The sequence below is a fragment of the Vipera berus genome, assembly GCF_964194415.1.
Source record: "Vipera berus genome assembly, chromosome: W".
NCBI lineage: Eukaryota > Metazoa > Chordata > Lepidosauria > Squamata > Viperidae > Vipera > Vipera berus.
In genome coordinates, this window is record NC_138210.1 from 54,185,293 (window position 1) to 54,202,265 (window position 16,973).

General features: G+C 42.7%; 1 protein-coding gene across 1 annotated transcript in view; it reads left to right on the forward strand.

Annotated features, from left to right (window-relative positions):
* Positions 1 to 250: 250 nt before the first annotated feature.
* The window catches only part of LOC308676119 (protein kinase C gamma type), a gene marked incomplete at both ends in the record, with an annotated part of 46,990 nt that continues 30,267 nt past the window's right edge, over positions 251 to 16,973 (forward strand). Inside the window, 2 exons of the mRNA XM_081341855.1 lie at positions 251 to 417; positions 15,341 to 15,372. Coding sequence (XP_081197981.1) covers positions 251 to 417; positions 15,341 to 15,372 — 199 coding nt within the window. The remainder of the gene's footprint in view (positions 418 to 15,340; positions 15,373 to 16,973) is intronic.

Genomic DNA, 16,973 nt, shown 5'->3' on the forward strand with positions numbered 1-16,973 from the left:
CTGCTCTCTTCCTCTCCCATCCCTCCCTCGGCATCTCTGGATTTTTCCCTCCATCCTTTCTGCTAGCCCCTTTCTTTGCAAACTCTCTTCTCTCTCTCTCTCTCTCTCGACCAAGCATCCCTTCATCTTCCGTCCGTCCTCTTTCCCTGCCCTTCATCGACCCCCATCTCCCGCTCCCATTTCCCTCTGTTTCCCCGGCAGCCCTTCGTCTTTGTGGGTCAGGGCACCGGGGCTTCCCCCAGGGGGCAGCATGGCGCTCCTGAGCTCCCCCACCGAGACCGAGTGCTTAACCAAGCCGCTTTTCTGCCGCAAGGGGGCGCTCCGTCAGAAGGTCATCCACGAGGTGAAGAGCCACAAGTTTACCGCCCGCTTCTTCAAACAGCCCACTTTCTGCAGCCATTGCACAGACTTCATCTGGTGAGAGAAACCTCAGCCCCTAACTAACCCCTCCTTCCCCATTTGCCTTGACCCCCCCCCTCTGGACCCTTTCCTGCTACCCAGCTCAGATGTTACCACCCTGTGATGGTTTGGGGCGTTATTGCTTTGCCCCAAAGCTGTATTTTTAAAAATTCCGTCCAGGTGCTGGAAAAATGCAGAACTGAGCAATAGATGCAGAATTTAGTAGGCTTGTTATTATTTATAGATTTATTTAGTGGCATAGATGTGCCTTCCTGTGCAGATCATCAGTTTCAATTAAAAGCCTGAAGATGCAAGATGCAAGAAAATGCAGAATTTGGTCAGGTCACAGATTTTACTGCTCTTTGCTGGAGAATTTCTAAAATGTCAGCCCAGAAGGATTTTCTTTTCTGTCCATGTTGAATTAACCAGTGGTTTCTATGAGTGCTTCCAATTACACAGGTCCTAGCACTCTTAGCCAAAGTATGTTGAATGGTGATACCACCTTGCCATCTTTACAAGATTTTCTGTAGGGATAATGGATAATATAGAAAAACATGAGAGACTGACACGAGGAAAAAAGCCTCCTTATCTGCGTTGTAAAATTCTATAAGTAAGGCAAGATGTTTACACTTAAGGTACACTTTGCTGATAAAGGAACTTTCTGTGTTAATGTGTTGCCTTTAATGATCTTGTCAAGCCCGAACGAATGGCTTCATGCATGTATGAACCCTTCCTTCCTTCCTTCCTTCCTCTATGTTTTTCTGTAGCTCCATAGATTTTTGAGGTGCAACCTGATAGTTTAAAATCTATAACTCTGCTGCTCTAATTCTACCACTTTGCCTTTTCAGGCTTCTGTTCTTCAAACATAATTCCATATTTCTATTACAGTCCACATTTGTTCTTCAAACATAATTCCATATTTCCATTTCTGTCCCAATCCACAATTCTACTTCATTGACTCAATAATCCTATTTAACTGTTCTTTATTCTGATAGTCCTCTAAACCTTGTGACACATTTGGCCTGCTTTCTCTCCTATAAGCAATCCGGCCTGGTCTGATGGGTTTGGGGTTGGGTTTTTAATATGGCTTTAACTATTGTATATATCGGGCATAAATTATTTAATTGTTTTTTAACTTTTGTACTTTGTTTTTAAATATTTATTGCCCTGTACACTGCCCTGAGTCCTTCGGGAGAAGGGCGGTATAAAAATTTAATAAATATAAATATAATTATAATTTGTGGTCCTATGTAATTGTAGTTGATCCCATCCATAAATTCATCTTAAGGAATGAGTTAGGTATGTCCTCGGCTTCAGTCAGAGTTCTGCTTTCTGGAAATTCTGTAACAGACCTGGAAAGTATACCATGCTATGTTATCATAGACAAGATAATTTGTTTAAGAGGCTTGGCTCTGGATACTTCATCTTATTGAAGTTCTAGATATTTCTGGTTATTTTTTTCTGCTCAGAATGCTATCTTCCATTTTATCCCTCCATTTTATCCCACGGGGTGTGTGTGTGTACACACACACACACACACACACACACACACACAGAGCATATTTCTAGAGCTAAAAAGAACACAAGTAAGGCCATGAGACTGATATGTTTCTAACTTGTCATCTGATGAGCTACAGATGCATTAACTGCTTTCATGGAGAAGATCAAACGGAATCTCAAGAGGCTTTTTGAGAGTGTGGGCACCTTACCATTGGAAAAAAAATCATGTACAATGAACCTCCTATGTTGTCAGGACCCACCCCAAACCACGTCTTAGGAAGCCAAATCTTAGTCCAAAAGGAATCTTTACTATGACATGCTTGGTTGTAGGAATACAAGACAGGACTTAATATTGTTCTACAAACTAAACCCTTATAAAGAGTTCCCGGTTCAACCCCCCCTTAACCCCATTTGGTCAGTCCCCCATCATTTACCTTGTATCATCCCTCACCTGGGAAAAAGGAACTTAGGATCTTTTATGTTTATTGCTCTCTTCCGTGACACAAGCCAGATGCTCCTACCCTAACCCCCCCTTTTGTTCCCCCAGTTCAAAAGGCTTCTCTTTTCCTTTGAAATGCCTAATACAGTCTCAATACACATTCGTTCCCTCCTCCTCGGGAGATGGCAGAATCCATGGAATAATGTTTTAAACATACATTTATGAATATGATATAAATGGATTCTGACATATGTATTAAATAGGGAGGTAGAAGATGGGTCCTTCCTTTCTGATGATCTGTATATATTCCATTCCTACATGGCAATTCCAGCATTCAAAGTGGGTGTGGCAGATAAAATAAGAAGATTGCAGTATTCAAAGAACAGTGTGGCCTGATTATACCTCCCTCCATGGGGCATCCCTTGTACAGTGTATCTGCACTGGGAAATTAATTCTAGCAAGTAGCATGTCCTTGAATTCTCTCTCTCTCTCCCCCCCAACCCCCAGTCTCCAGCAAATAGTGACAACCTTCACACATGTTTTATTTCCTCAGCTGATAATGGATAGAGATCTTGAAATGTAGGAAAAGCCAATAGGTGGGTGCCATTGTCCATTGTCGGTAAGGTTGGCAGGATAAATCAGAAAGGCTGGATTGGTACCCTCAAGAGAAGGAGCACAGGAGTGGGATTCTCACTTAAATGTCAGAAATTATTATCTAATTGATAAACCTCCCCATCCTCTCTTTCATCACTTTTCAAAGCAAGGAACATCCTTAGTATAATCATCACTTCTCTAGCTCTATTAACTTCAGCAATCCAAAGACCTTTTCTTAAATGATATAGCTTGTTTTGTTTGATGCCTCTTGAGAGCCTGAACTATCTCCGGATCATTGGTTTGGTACCACCTCCCGTTGTTTCTTCCAGTCAGAACTCTAGAAGGATCATTTAGTACCCATCTCCCATTGGGACAAGTAAACCAGAATAGGTCAAAATGATTTGGGGCAAAATTACGGTAGTTGCTATTCCTTTTTCAAAGGCTCCCTTTGCCATCCCATTCTGCAACAAGCTTTCTCAAGATTTGCAAAAGTCACGATCTGTATAACTGTTGTTTGTTAAATAAACTACATTGGGTAGCCAGTGAATTTGGTGGCCAGTTTGGTGTAGAGGTTGTGGCCTAGAAACCAAGGAGAGTTCTAATCCCTCTTTAGGCATGAAAACTGGCTGGGTGAATTTGGACCAATCATCAGAAGATGGTGAATTATAGTCACCCCCTCTTAGAAATCAAAGCCAGCTTGTTGACTTTGGGCCAGTCTCTCTCTGTCTCTGTCTCTGTCTGTCCCTCTCTCTATATATATATATATGTGTGTGTGTGTGTGTGTGTGTGTGTGTGTGTGTGTGTGTGTGTGTGTATATGTATGTATGTATGTATTGCCCATATTTGCTGCCTTGAGTTATTTGTAAAAGTAATGAAGACAAGATAAAAAATTAAAATAAATTAATTAAAATAGAAAAAAGCACAGCAAGACTTAATATGCTATGTAAACTAGGCTACTTTACCCTTACTCAGTTTTGGGTAGAAAGCTGAAAATGTTTGGCTCTGCTGATGACTCCCTCTTATTTCACAGATACCTATAATCATTTTTTTATTTAAATGAAAGCAGTATTGGAGGCTAAGAATGTCAGTGGAGAGGGTGTATGTGTGAGGGAGTGAGAGAAGTATAGTGTGTGTGTGAGAAAAAGGAGAGAGAGAGAATATAAATATATACAGCTTAACTCTTTTCATTGTAGAAGTTTTTTTTCCCCGCAGCTAATTTCTCCAGCAATATTTCTCATTTTGTGGGGATGCAAAAAATAGAGGCCTTGTCCACTCTATTGGCTGAAGTCATTTTAGGGCTGAAATGCAATCTTTTTCTCTCCCTTCCCCCATTAAAGCTACTACTGTACCCATATTGTTGCTTGACCCAGAGAGCAAACTTACCAGTTCATCATATGAGTGCTTACACATTTTATCTTGCAAAGCCAGAAGCAGCTATGTCCATAGATTGCATCTGTTTTTGTTTCCCCAACCTAGATCTAAATCTCTCCTTTTGCCTATCAGCTGCCGCAATTTACTCAAACTTGTGAACACAGATCCTATCCTTGCTGAGCTGTGGAACCAGCCACATAAAGAATCCCAGAAGTAGCCATCATAAAATATACTCTGCACTGACCCTGTTCAGATGTCATTCGGCTAGAAAGCAGAACCTCAGAACATCTTTGACATCCTGTCCTGAGCAGACTTCATACGGCATCTCTTTTCTGTTTCTCTAATGCCAGTGTTTCCCAACCGTGGCAACTTGAAGATGTGTGGACTTCATCTCCCAGAATTCCCCTGCCAGCCATGTTGTTGAAGTTCACACATCTTCAAGTTGCCACAGTTGGAAAACACTGGCATTAGAGAAACAGAAAAAAGATGCCGTATGAAGTCTGCTCAGGACAGGATGTCAAAGATGTTCTGAGGTTCTGCTTTCTAGCCGAATGGCATCTGAACAGGGTCAGTGCAGAGTATATTTTATGATGGCTACTTCTGGGATTCTTTATGTGGCTGGTTCCACAGCTCAGCAAGTGACAATGAAGCAATAATAAAGAGGACTGGCCCGATATGGTGGGGAAAAGTTTGGTAGTTCAGGCAAAAGCTTTGAGAGAAAGACAGCTGCATGGCAGGAAGCAGCATCGAGTAAGTGTCAGGCCCTTGTTAAACTGAGAAGATCTCAAATGGCAATCACGTGACTCCAAGACTGTCAACCGTCATCAATCCATGCTGATTGCCAAATACCTTAATTTTAATCAGGATCGTGGGGATTAATTCGTGACTCCTTGTAGACAGCATAGAAACAAGTCTTTTTAGTGATCAGCTCTGCCAAACTGCCAACATTTTCATTCCAGTTGAAGAGGGACCACTAGGATTTGTGGGACCACTTAAACACCAGTTCTTACCCTCCTATACAGCCATTCCTTAACTTATGATCACAGTTGGTACCTAGAACTTCCATTGCTAAGCTAGGCAGTCATTTAGGTGAGTCATGCCCAATTTTACGACCTTCTTGCTGGGTTTATTAAGCAAATCACCATAGTTATTAAACGAATCATGCATTCATCAGGGGTGTCAAACTCAATTTCATTCAGGGCCGCATCAGCATTGCGGTTGCCTTCAGGGGGCCAGGTGGGTATGGCCAGGGTGGGCGTGGCCTACTGGGTGGGCGTGGCTGGAGTGCATTTGGCCTATTGGGTGGGCATGGTCAGCTCTACATCGTTCGCATCAAGGGTGCCTATGGGTGCCTGGGCAGGAATGGGACAGATCTGAGGGTCTCTGGCAGAAGGAGATGGGATTGGGGCAAGTGCCAAGGCATGGTCCACTGGAGAAGCCTCACTGTTCCTCTCAGGCCATGAGGGGGGGGGGATGGACGGTGGCACGGAGGTCAAATCCCCAGCCAAGCCCTCAAGCACCCGCAGCACTAAGCCCAGCCCCACTTCCGCAAGGGGGCACCCAGCTGCGCTTACCTCCTCCTCAAGGCTGCTGCTGCTGTGCTTGCTCTCCTTAGCCAGGTTGCCCATGATGGGTACGAGGGCAAAGTCAAGAGGGAGGCCAACTCCCTCTCCATGTCAGGAGACCTGGCTTTGTATCCAAAGCTTCCTTAGCAATAGGATGGGAGACCCTGCAGGATAGGCCAGGAGGAGGGGGCAAGGGGATGGTGAAAGGGCAGCAGAGAAGGACTAAGGCAGGACTTCCCTCAGACCCTCCCTCTCCTTCCTTCCTTTCTTCCTCCCTAAGAGTGGTGGGAAAATATTTGAGATGAGGGAGGAAGAACAACAGGCAAGAAACACAGCTGGGGAAGTGTCATCCTTCGTGAGGAATGAAGAAATGCACCATCGCCTGGAAGTGGCCAGCACATGGCCCTCGCCTACTTCACATATCTGGCTTGGTGGGCTCTCGGGGAGGGGATGCCATGAGCAGCATGAGAGTCGATGTTACCTGCACAATTCTGCCTAGCCCCCAGCCTCCCCAATTTGGGCAGGCAGCGGAATGCTCTCCTCACAGTACTGAGAGGCTGAGCTAGGTGGCATGAATCTGAAGAGAAGCACAACGCTGCCCAGCCCCTAGCCTGCCCGAAGTAGGCAGAGCCATGTGCTGGCCACTTCCACGCAATGGTGCATTTCTTCATTCCTCACAAAGGGTGATACCTCCTCAGCGTGCGCCCAGGGGGCGGGGCCAACGCAGCGCGGGCCGGTTCCTCGCTGTTTCCAGACAGCTTTGTGGAGCTAAGACTGAATGCATTTCAGCATAGATGGCCACCACGAAATTGTACATTGGCTCCCGGTCGGCCTGGGCCAGGGCCAAGGCAGCAGGGGCTGTTCCCTCACTGTTTCCAGGATGGGTTCGCGGGCCACATGAAACTACTTCACAGGCCGCATCTGGCCCCCGGGCCTTGTGTTTGACATGTCTGCATTAAGTGAATCAGGCTTCCACCATTGACTTTGCTTGTTAGAAGCCAACTGGGAAGATCTCAAATGGCAATCACGTGACTCCGGGGCTGTCAACCGTCATCAATCTATGCTGATAGTCAAATATCTTAATTTTAATCATAAGGTCATGGGGATGCTGTATGTCTCTCTTTTCCAGTGCTGTCATAACTTCAAACAATTGCTAAATGAATGGTTGTAAGTTGAGGTCTACCCGTAACCCAAATTTGGTGCTCAAATGGATCTGTAGTACATATATAAATCCTTTATAGCTTGAAACTCAGGAAAATATAATGAAAAGGGAGGGGATTCTGAAAACCTGAAACAGGGAAGCAAGCAAGGATGACTCAATACCGTAGTCTGCAGCAAAGAAGATATGAAATGTCAGGTTGCAGTCTTCCATACTTTCAGGAAAAGTTGGCGGAGTAGATTTGGCGGAAAATAGCACAGCAGTGAACTTCAAAAGAATGGATTGGTAAAGGCATGAGAAAACAAAAACGTTTCAGTTGGCAGCAACTGCACGTAGGGAAAAACCTGGCCATTGTCTTCCCAAAAAGTGGAAGTCTAAGTGGAAATTTACCACTGCTTGTACTTATTTAAGGCATGTATAGTTTGCTCTTTTGCTGGTGAGACGATTAATAGAAACAGGATAGTTCCTGCCCTTGTCTTGACAAGCCCCGAAAGACATAGCAGAAATGGAAAAGGTGATGGGGAATGAAAAAGGGCCTGAAAATCCACTTTTTAATTGCATCAGTTGCTAATAATGACTACTTGTAATATTGGGAGAAGTTATTAGTGTTCATCTCACAAACCGCTATAATGGAAACCAGCAAAATTGCTGGTTTCTTTGCTGCTTGGTGACAGAGGGAGACGAATCAGAGCTCAGCGAAAGTGCTTGGCTTCTGAGCAGGGCTGTCGGTCTCTCTGCCTCCCTCTGTGCAGCCTTGCAACATATTCTCGCACAGTTAACCAGCCTAAAAGATGAAATATGCATGAGGGAATTCGGTTATTGACTTTAAAGTGTAGCTGGAAGGGCCTCTAGTTTAGAAGTGTATTTTAACACGCAAGCACTGCCTTCAGACTCTGTTAAAATTGTCACGGTTGGCAGCCAAATAAATAGGTATCTGTGCATGCTCACCCATCTATTTAAATATATCTCCCTCCAACTTTTCTTTTTCTTCTTACAAGCTGCTAGAAAAAAATAATAAACCACAGGCTATTCTTCTAGCTTTAACAGCAGCTTTATCTTCAGATTAAAGCTGGTGAAAAAAACACTAAAGGTGGAGAGATAAATTATCACCTTGCTTTAAAGTAAGTTCTGCGTAAATAAAACAGGAGCAATGCAAACTACAAACCACACGGGTGCATGCAGGCATGCAGGATGTGCCAGTTTATTTTGGCATCACCTTTTAAAAGCATGCAGGCCCAAGCAAAAAAATAAGCCTCTAAGTGAGTCAAACATCTGGCTGTTATACTGATTAGCATGACAAAAAAAAGCTGTTCCACCTACTCACACATACAGCCCGAATGCTTATGTCTTGCTATTCTAAAAAAGCAAAAGATTTGTACAATCTGAAAAAAAAAGCCAGAGAAAAGAAAAACTTTGCCTTTTCTTTAGTATCTCTTTAGGTTACTGAACAGGTATAAATGTAAAAGGAAGCTTGAAGGAAGACCTAGTTAAGTTTTAAAATTGTGTATCCCTCCCCTCAGTAAGCTATAGGCACAGCTCCTGAAATCACATCCATGTAGCAGACTCTTCCTTATGTAAACAAAACCAAACCATCTTTTTGATTAAATAATTGTTCTGCGTCCTTTATCTCTAAAGAACAGAATATATACTGAGTCCCTATATACAGCTCCACAGGGGCAGTTTCATTCTAAAATGCAGCTGCTAAGGAGAGAATGGGAAATGGGAAATGTTCACTCCACTTGAAATGTGGAGTGTATTTCACATTTACTCCACATTTGCAAAAACCCACATCTTGCAACCCCAGGCAGAATAGGAGATATTATAAAAGCTGTGGATGTTTTTTTTAATCGATTGCAATACTGTAGTGCTGCAACTACAGATTCCTGTTGTTGTTTGCTTTTAAATCAGATTTGCAGTTTGCAAATGTACAGAAGCCTTCATTTTTTTAAAAAAGCAATTAATACCAAAATAAATGTATAAGTAACACTTCTCTACTCAATAATCTCTTAAAGGAAGCAGTGTACATAACTATCCCATCATTCTCTTAGGGATTTGCCCATTTATCAATTTGACATCCTGGTTTAACCACATTGTTGAACAAATTGTGGCTTAATAACTTATGCTTAGACATACACCATGGATTAGAAACTGCAATAGCGTCTTTTCACATTGTGTTAATCCCAAACCAAATAATTTCATTATAGCTCAACTCAATATGTGAACTAGCTGTTACTTTCCATTGTTTGGCAGACACCTCCATCTATATGAAACTAGCCTTGGGATAGCTGTTAAAGAGATCAGACCCATTCCTGGATTTTTTTTCCTGCCAGTCAAATGTCATTTTTCACTCCATTCTTACTCCTCTAACTCTCATGCCTGAAACCAATAAGTTCAATGTACAATTGCTTAGTTTTGCAACGCTTTAGAAAATTCCCTGGTTTGATTTTCTCTGCTTATAAAAGTAGTGTATCTGGCATACATGAAGGCTGTGACTGGGTGGAAGAACTTTCATAACATCAGCCAGAGAGAAAATAGATCTTTGAGTGGGAAAACATTGTTAGGAGGGCTGGGTGAAGTGGAGTGCACTGTCTGCAATATGTTTTTAGTGACTAATAAACCAGTGGATCATAACCCAATAATAATGTTTTTTAAATGTATTACAGCCACCCACCCCAATGGGCAGCTTACAAATACAGTACAATAAAATATTTTCAGTGTTTTTTAAACTTGGCAACTTCAAGAGGTATAGACTTCAACTCCAAGAATTCTGGGAGTTGGAAGTCCACATCTGAAAGTTGAAAAAATATTGGAACATGCAACCTTAGAGACACCACAGACAAAAATAATCAAACACCAACAAACCAACCAAGCCAAGGGCCCTACATATATTCAGCCTTAGGCCTGAGACCAAAGTCAGATCTTAAATGCTTTTTGGAAATCGTAAGATTGCTGTTTGTATCGGGGTAGGGCATCTTGTCCCCAACATCATCTGTGACAGAGATTTCTTAGGAAAGAAAGGAGGTTTAGTGTAGAGTTTGCTGTGGAATTCTTTATTATTGTAAAATGTGTGGTGGAATAGTAGTAGCAATAATTTTCATATAATTTGTGCTAAGACAATGTTTCTCAACCTGAACAACATTAAGATGCATGGATTTCAACTTCCCAGAATTCCCATGCTGCCTGGGGAATTCTGGGAGTTGAAGCCCACACATCTTAACATTGCCAAGGTTGAGAAACACTGCCCTAGTCCAGGGGTAGGCAACCTTGGCTGTTTTATGACTTGTGGACTTCAACTCCCAGAATTCCTGAGCCAGCCATGCTGAGGAGAAATGGAGAGATTTCCAAGCTGAGCCATGCTGGTTCAGGAATTCTGGGAGTTGAAGTCCACGAGTCATAAAAGAGCCAAGGTTGCCTACCCATGCCCTAGGGCAGGGGTCAGCAACCTGAAACAGTGAAAGAGCCACTCGGAACTGGTTCCCTCACAAAAGGAAAAACTGGGAGCCGCAAAAATTGTGTGCGTACATGCACACATGCGCAGAACAGGGTTTGACTGAAGAGTGGAGCCAAGGTGAGATATGCACCTACCCTGCATATTTGAATTGATTGGTTGAACTTTTTTAGTCCCACTTTTTTTTGGGGGGGACTACACATAGCAGAAGACTGGGAGCCGCAGGAGATGGCTGAAAGAGCCGCATGCGGCTCCGGAGCCGCGGGTTGCAGACCTGTGCCCTAGGGTATCACGCCATTCTAAACTATAAAAACATACATGATAAGATAGAAAAATGTGGGTTAGATAGCATCACCACCAGATGGATTCGTAGCTGGCTGACAGGCCGTACTCAGCGTGTGGTCCTCAGTGGAACTGCATCTACATGGAAGGAAGTGTGTAGTGGGGTGCCCCAGGGCTCTGTTCTGGGCCCAGTGCTCTTCAATATTTTCATTAACGATTTGGATGAGGGGATAGATGGGGAACTCATCAAATTTGCAGACGACACCAGGCTGGCAGGAATAGCCAATACTCCAGAAGATAGGCTTAAAGTACAGGAGGATCTGGATAGACTCGAACACTGGGCGCTATCTAACAAAATGAAATTCAATGGTGAAAAAGTAAGGTTCTACATTTAGGCAGGAAAAATCAAATGCACAGGTATAGTATAGGTGGTACTACCTTGCTCAATAGTAGTAACTGTGAGAGGGATCTCGGAGTCCTAGTAGACAATCACTTCAGTATGCTGCAGCTGCCAAAAAAGCCAACACAGTGCTAGGCTGCATTAACAGAGGGATAGAATCAAGATCAAGTGAAGTACTAATACCACTTTACAATGCTTTGGTAAGGCCACACCTGGAATACTGCATCCAGTTTTGGTCACCACGATGTAAAAAAGATGTCGAGACTCCAGAAAGGGTACAGAGAAGAGCAACAAAGATGATTGGGGGACTGGAGGCTAAAACATATAGGGAATGGTTGCTGGAATTTGGTATGTGTAGTTTAACGAAGAGAAGGGTGAGGGGTGACATGATAGCAGTGTTCCAGTATCTCAGGGGCTGCCACAAAGAAGAGGGAGTCAAGTTATTCTCCAAAGCACCTGAAAGCAGGACAAGAAGCAATGGATGGAAACTAGTCAAGGAGAGAAGCAACCTAGAACTAAGGAGAAACTTCCTGACAGTTAGAACAATTAACCAGTGGAACAACCTGCCTCCAGAAGTGGTGAATGCTCCAACACTGGAAGTTTTCAAGAAGAGACTGGATAGCCATTTGTCTGAAATGGTATAGGGTTTCCTGCCTGAGCAGGGGGTTGGACTAGATGTCCTCCAAGGTCCCTTCCAACTTATTATTATTATTATTATTATTACCCTGGAAATTTTAGGAAGATTGGTAACAGGAACGGAAAAGTCAAATGTTTTTTTCCACTAATTTTTCCTTCCTTAAGAGAAAATGGGTTTTAAATTTGTCTCCTTCAAAATATTTGTCAAATATGCAGAAATTAGCCTTATTTTAATTGCTCTGTTCCATTTTCTGAAGGTCACCGGACAGAACCTGTGGGGTTTCTGGAGATGGACTGTCTGTCCCCGATCAAGTATTTAGAGACATGTTGATCTGATCTGGAAGTACTATGTAATTTCCAGCAGAAAGTGATACGAAATGATATAGTAAGAGCAGTGACTCATTCAGAGACACATGAGCAAACTCCTGTAGCATAAGGGCAGTTTTAGCCAATGGGAAGGCTATAATTATTTAATTGATTTACCTCACGGCATAGCAGTTACGGGTTTAAAACCTTGCTAGTGATGATTTAATAGGGACCCAAGGAGATGGTACTTATTTTGATTCATAGTATAATCCATTTTATGTCTTCCCAGAAGTAATTCTCATTTAATTCAATGGAACTTTCTTCCAGGAAAATTCATATAGGATTGCACTTTTAATTAAAAGGAGGGCCAGCTACCTCTCTGTCATAGAAATCTTATCCCCCACGTCTGCATCCTTATTTATTTATGCTGTTTTCCCAATCTCAGTCCAGAAAGAGGCTAAGCAATTTATAGGTAATGAAAAACATAATAAAACAACGGGAGCAAACACTAATAAGTTATGGTAATAATATAGCCATGGTTTATAATCCCATTAATGTATTAGCTCATACAGACCACCAGTAGCTCCATACCTCAATCCCAAAAGCCTCCAAACAAATTGGTTTTTATTAGCTTCTGGAAGGCCTTGAAAAATTAGATTATTCTCAGGAGGCTAGCTACATTTATAGGGTTGCTCCTACAGATAAGCTCCTCTCCCACTGCACCTCCTGGTAGGTGTGAATCTTTATGCTGTTGTTCCTTCATAAAAGAATTCTATGCCTTAAATCAGTCTTTGCCAAAGTTGGCCACTTTCAGATGCATGAATGTCAATTCCCAGAATTCCCCACCCAGCATAGCTTTTTCAGGGAGGAGAAGACATGCTGGCCACTGAAGCTGCATTATAAAGAGTGAATCCAGGAATTTACTGGCTAACACAGGGGTAGGCAACCTTGGCTCTTCTATGACTCGTGGACTTCAACTCCAGGAATTCTGGGAGTTGAAGTCCATGAGTCATAAAAGAGCCAAAGTTGCCTACCCCGGGCTAACGGATAGCTGGCTGGGGAATTCTGGGAGCTGAAGTCCACACATCTGAAAGTTGCCAACTTTGGAAAACACTGTCTTAAATCATAAAAAGGCAGACTTTTCAGGACAAATTGGAAAGCCGGAATTCCTGGATTCACTCTCTATGATGTGGCCAGCATCTCCCCTCCTCCCTGAGAAATGGGAGGCAGTGCAAAGCATTAGCAGCTTAGCTGCTGGGGAGGGAGCTTCCCCAGAGCAAATGAGCTGGGTTAAATCTGCAAGTCAGAGGCTTCCCAATCCTGCTTTAATGTTTGCAGACATATAAGAGCTAAACGTTAAGGTGAGGTGATGAACAAAATGGTCTTGTTGAACAATGACAGTGTCACCCAGCTTCTGAAGGTCTCCATCAAGAGATATCAGGATAAGCACTTATATTATACAGAAAACTGTGTGTCTTTCTTTCAGAGAGTAAGAGGCTGTTTAGAAAATTTATGATGCTCTGGGAAAATGTAGTGTTACATGGGTATATGGTAAGAATTCATACATGTTTATCGCTCTGGTGAACCAGGCAAGGGGGCCATGTTACACACAGGGGAAGAAGCTGGGAGAACATGCTTTGTGGGCTCAAGACAAACAGCCCATAAGGATGTTGTTCTTGCAGCCTTGCTAAGAATCCAAGACCCTGTCATCTAAATTCTTTCCAAAGTGTTTTAAATATTTTATTATTTCTAAGCTTGAGTTTCACCTCCTCCAATAGCCCAGATGTTGTCCCTCTAAAGGACATACCATTTAGAGATGCACCACAAGGTACTATGTGAGGTTCTTTATGTGTGGTAATTAAATGCTTGCAACCTCATTCTTCTAGCCAATACTGTTTGTCTGGTTTTCTTGGTGGAATTATTTCTGTCATAACCTGTTTGGCTCGCTTATTCCTTCTGTGCATTTCTAAATATAAATCCAAGTGCTGAAATTTAAGATGGGAGAAGCAAGTAAGTACTGTATATTGATAAGTCCATAGAGACAGAGATAGATAGATGGATTTCTCCTTGTGTATTGACATAAGTTTTGCCAATTTATCACCCACCATCTGCCTCTTTTAGGTATTAATTGATCTCACTGGCAAAATATTTTTAAAAACCTGAATTCTAGTTGTCAGAGATGGTGACAGGGAGATGAATTTGACTAGCTGATTTCTTATGTAGCTCGGGATGCTGGAATCTTTGCTACACGTAGCTTTAAGTTCCAGTTAAACTGATTTATTCCTCATGCCCATACACAACAATCTATTCAATTGACAGCACTAAATTAGTGCTAGATAAGTTAATGGAATTCAAGAGGGGCTGAACTTGGATCACTTGTGGGAACATAATGACTCTAGGCTGATTCTTGTCTTGACTCTTCTCCCAGGCTGTGCATCTCCTTCTTCTGCTGTAGGAAAAGCTATGTTAGATCACACCAAAAATCTATGGATCCAGCATTCAGTTCCCACAGTGGTCAGTGGGTGTGTCTGGGAAATCCACAAGCAGAGTGTGAAGTGAGTGGCTCATCTATCTTCCTGCTGGCGTCCTTCAGCTCCTGTCTTTTAAGAACCATGCCCCATTGACCACGGTGGGATGTCTAGCCAAGCATTCATAGCTGCAACATTAACCACAAAGTATTAAAGCTTTTGCTCAATTGAGGGCATGGAACCCTAGGCAGGTTTTATTACAGGTGAACAAGCATTGTCTTATATGGATAAAAGGTACATAAATCTTGATCTTTTTTCTCAGAGATTTTGGCATTTCTGAAATCCATCTAGCAGTCTTCCCAAATGGTCCTCTTTAGAGGTATTGCACTCCTGCTTGCGCAGGGGGTTGGACTAGAAGACCTCCAAGGTCCCTTCCAACTCTGACATTCTATGTTCTATGATTTTTCTGATCATCCAGTATAGGAAATAGCCGTTGTTGGGAATGTAGGGAGCTAATGTCCAATATTTCTGGAGGGTAAGATTGGAGAAAGATGCCATATATTTTTCAGGCATTCTAACCCCTGAGCATTAATATTTTCTCCAGAGTCTAGCAAACTCTTTTCGATCTTTCTTGTCTTCTACAGCATACATGTGCATTTGTTAAGGTCACATTTAAGACATTTGCTAGCTCTGTGCTCTTTAAGCAGGCATCCTACGCTTTGTATAAACTAACCGTTTCTATTCCTTTTTTTTTCTTTCTTTCTTTCCTGCAGGGGGATTGGAAAGCAGGGACTTCAGTGCTTAGGTAAGACTTTTCTTTTGACAATGCTCTTGGCGTGGTGCTCTTTTTCCCATTAGACCACCACATGGTGTGGAAGCACAATCAGGCTTATGGAGCACAGCAGCGGGGTTATTGGAGGGGAAGGAGAGGATGTGGGCGCTGCAGCCACACCCCTTTCTCCTTGAGTCCCAAAAGCAAAGGGGCCCGGAGAGCATTTGGCGTGCTGCTGTTGACAAGGAGGAATGTGCTCCGCACATGCTCAGAGGCTCTCCTGGTCAGCTTGGTTGGCTCACAGCTTGCTCTTGATTAAAAGAGGGTTTGTAAGCACGAATTGTAATTTTTGTAAATGACAGTCTTGCGTCGGGGGTTTGCATCTTAACAGATAACGAATTCCCGGGGGAAAAGGCTGAATAGGTTCTCTTGTTTGAGTGCAAAAGACGACCACAAGCTGTGAGAAGGATAAGAGACAATGCTCTGGGTTAATTCTTGGTTTTTGGACTTAGCCACATGCTGGCTGGGGAATTCTGGGAGTTGAAGTTCAGACATCTTACAAATAGCCAAACTTGAGAAACGCTGGTGCATGTATCAAGCTAAGGTCTTGTTCAGAGATAGCTGGGACTCAGTAGTGCTAGATTCTGAGGGCAAGTGAGAAGAGCAAAGGGTGTGGGGGCAGGGGCAGGCTGCCTCTAATTTCCCTAATTCCCATTTTAATCAAGCAATTTTTGCACACCCAGAGAGTCCCCGATCCAGTTTTATTGTTTCTCTGAACTACATTCCTTTGGGTTATTTTAGGACTGTGAAATGTCTCTTTCATTCTTGTATATTTTATATACACATCTATCTCCTGCACTGCCTTCATGCCTGACTTTACCTTCATTTTTCACTTGTCCTGTTGGCTTGTGGTCCCTATGTATTCATGTACATTTGGTCATGTATTCCTGTTTACATTTTGTTATTTATTTACTGATTTGTATTTCATATTTCTAAACCGGCCATCTCCCTGATAGAGAGATATTTGTTCATTTACTGTTTATTTACTTTTTCACTTTTGCATTTAATTTGTTTCATTTATTTCATTCACTCTTTGTTCATTTACAGGGGCCGTTTTACCCCACCAAGACTAGCAATTAATATACCCTGCCCAATGAATGCCGATTGGAGACAATAGGAGTAATTCTTCAGTGTAGCTAGAGAATTTAGTAAAGTTTGATCTTTTGCATATATCAGTTCCTGCCCTTCCAGCAATCTGCCTTTAATATATTTCATGTAATCCCTTTTCCCTCCGAAAGGCCATTGATAGTAGAATAAATTGTTCAGCTGTGATATACACTTTTTCATGCCTTATTTTCACACTGTGTATAAGGTAACCATCCAGATGCAGTGTGGGTGAATATGTCAATATGTGAATTGGCCTTGCGTGGTGTGTCACTAGCTACCTTGTACCTACATTCCCTTGGCCAATATGTGTGACTACTTCTCCTACTGTACTTCGGTGTGACGCCAACACACTGTTTTCTACTTGGCACCTTTATGTTTTCCTGTTCTCGGCTGCCACTGGCTCTTTGCTACTACAGAAATAAATCTCAACAGTTAGAGGAGCCAGAGGCTGAATAGTCTGGCTATCC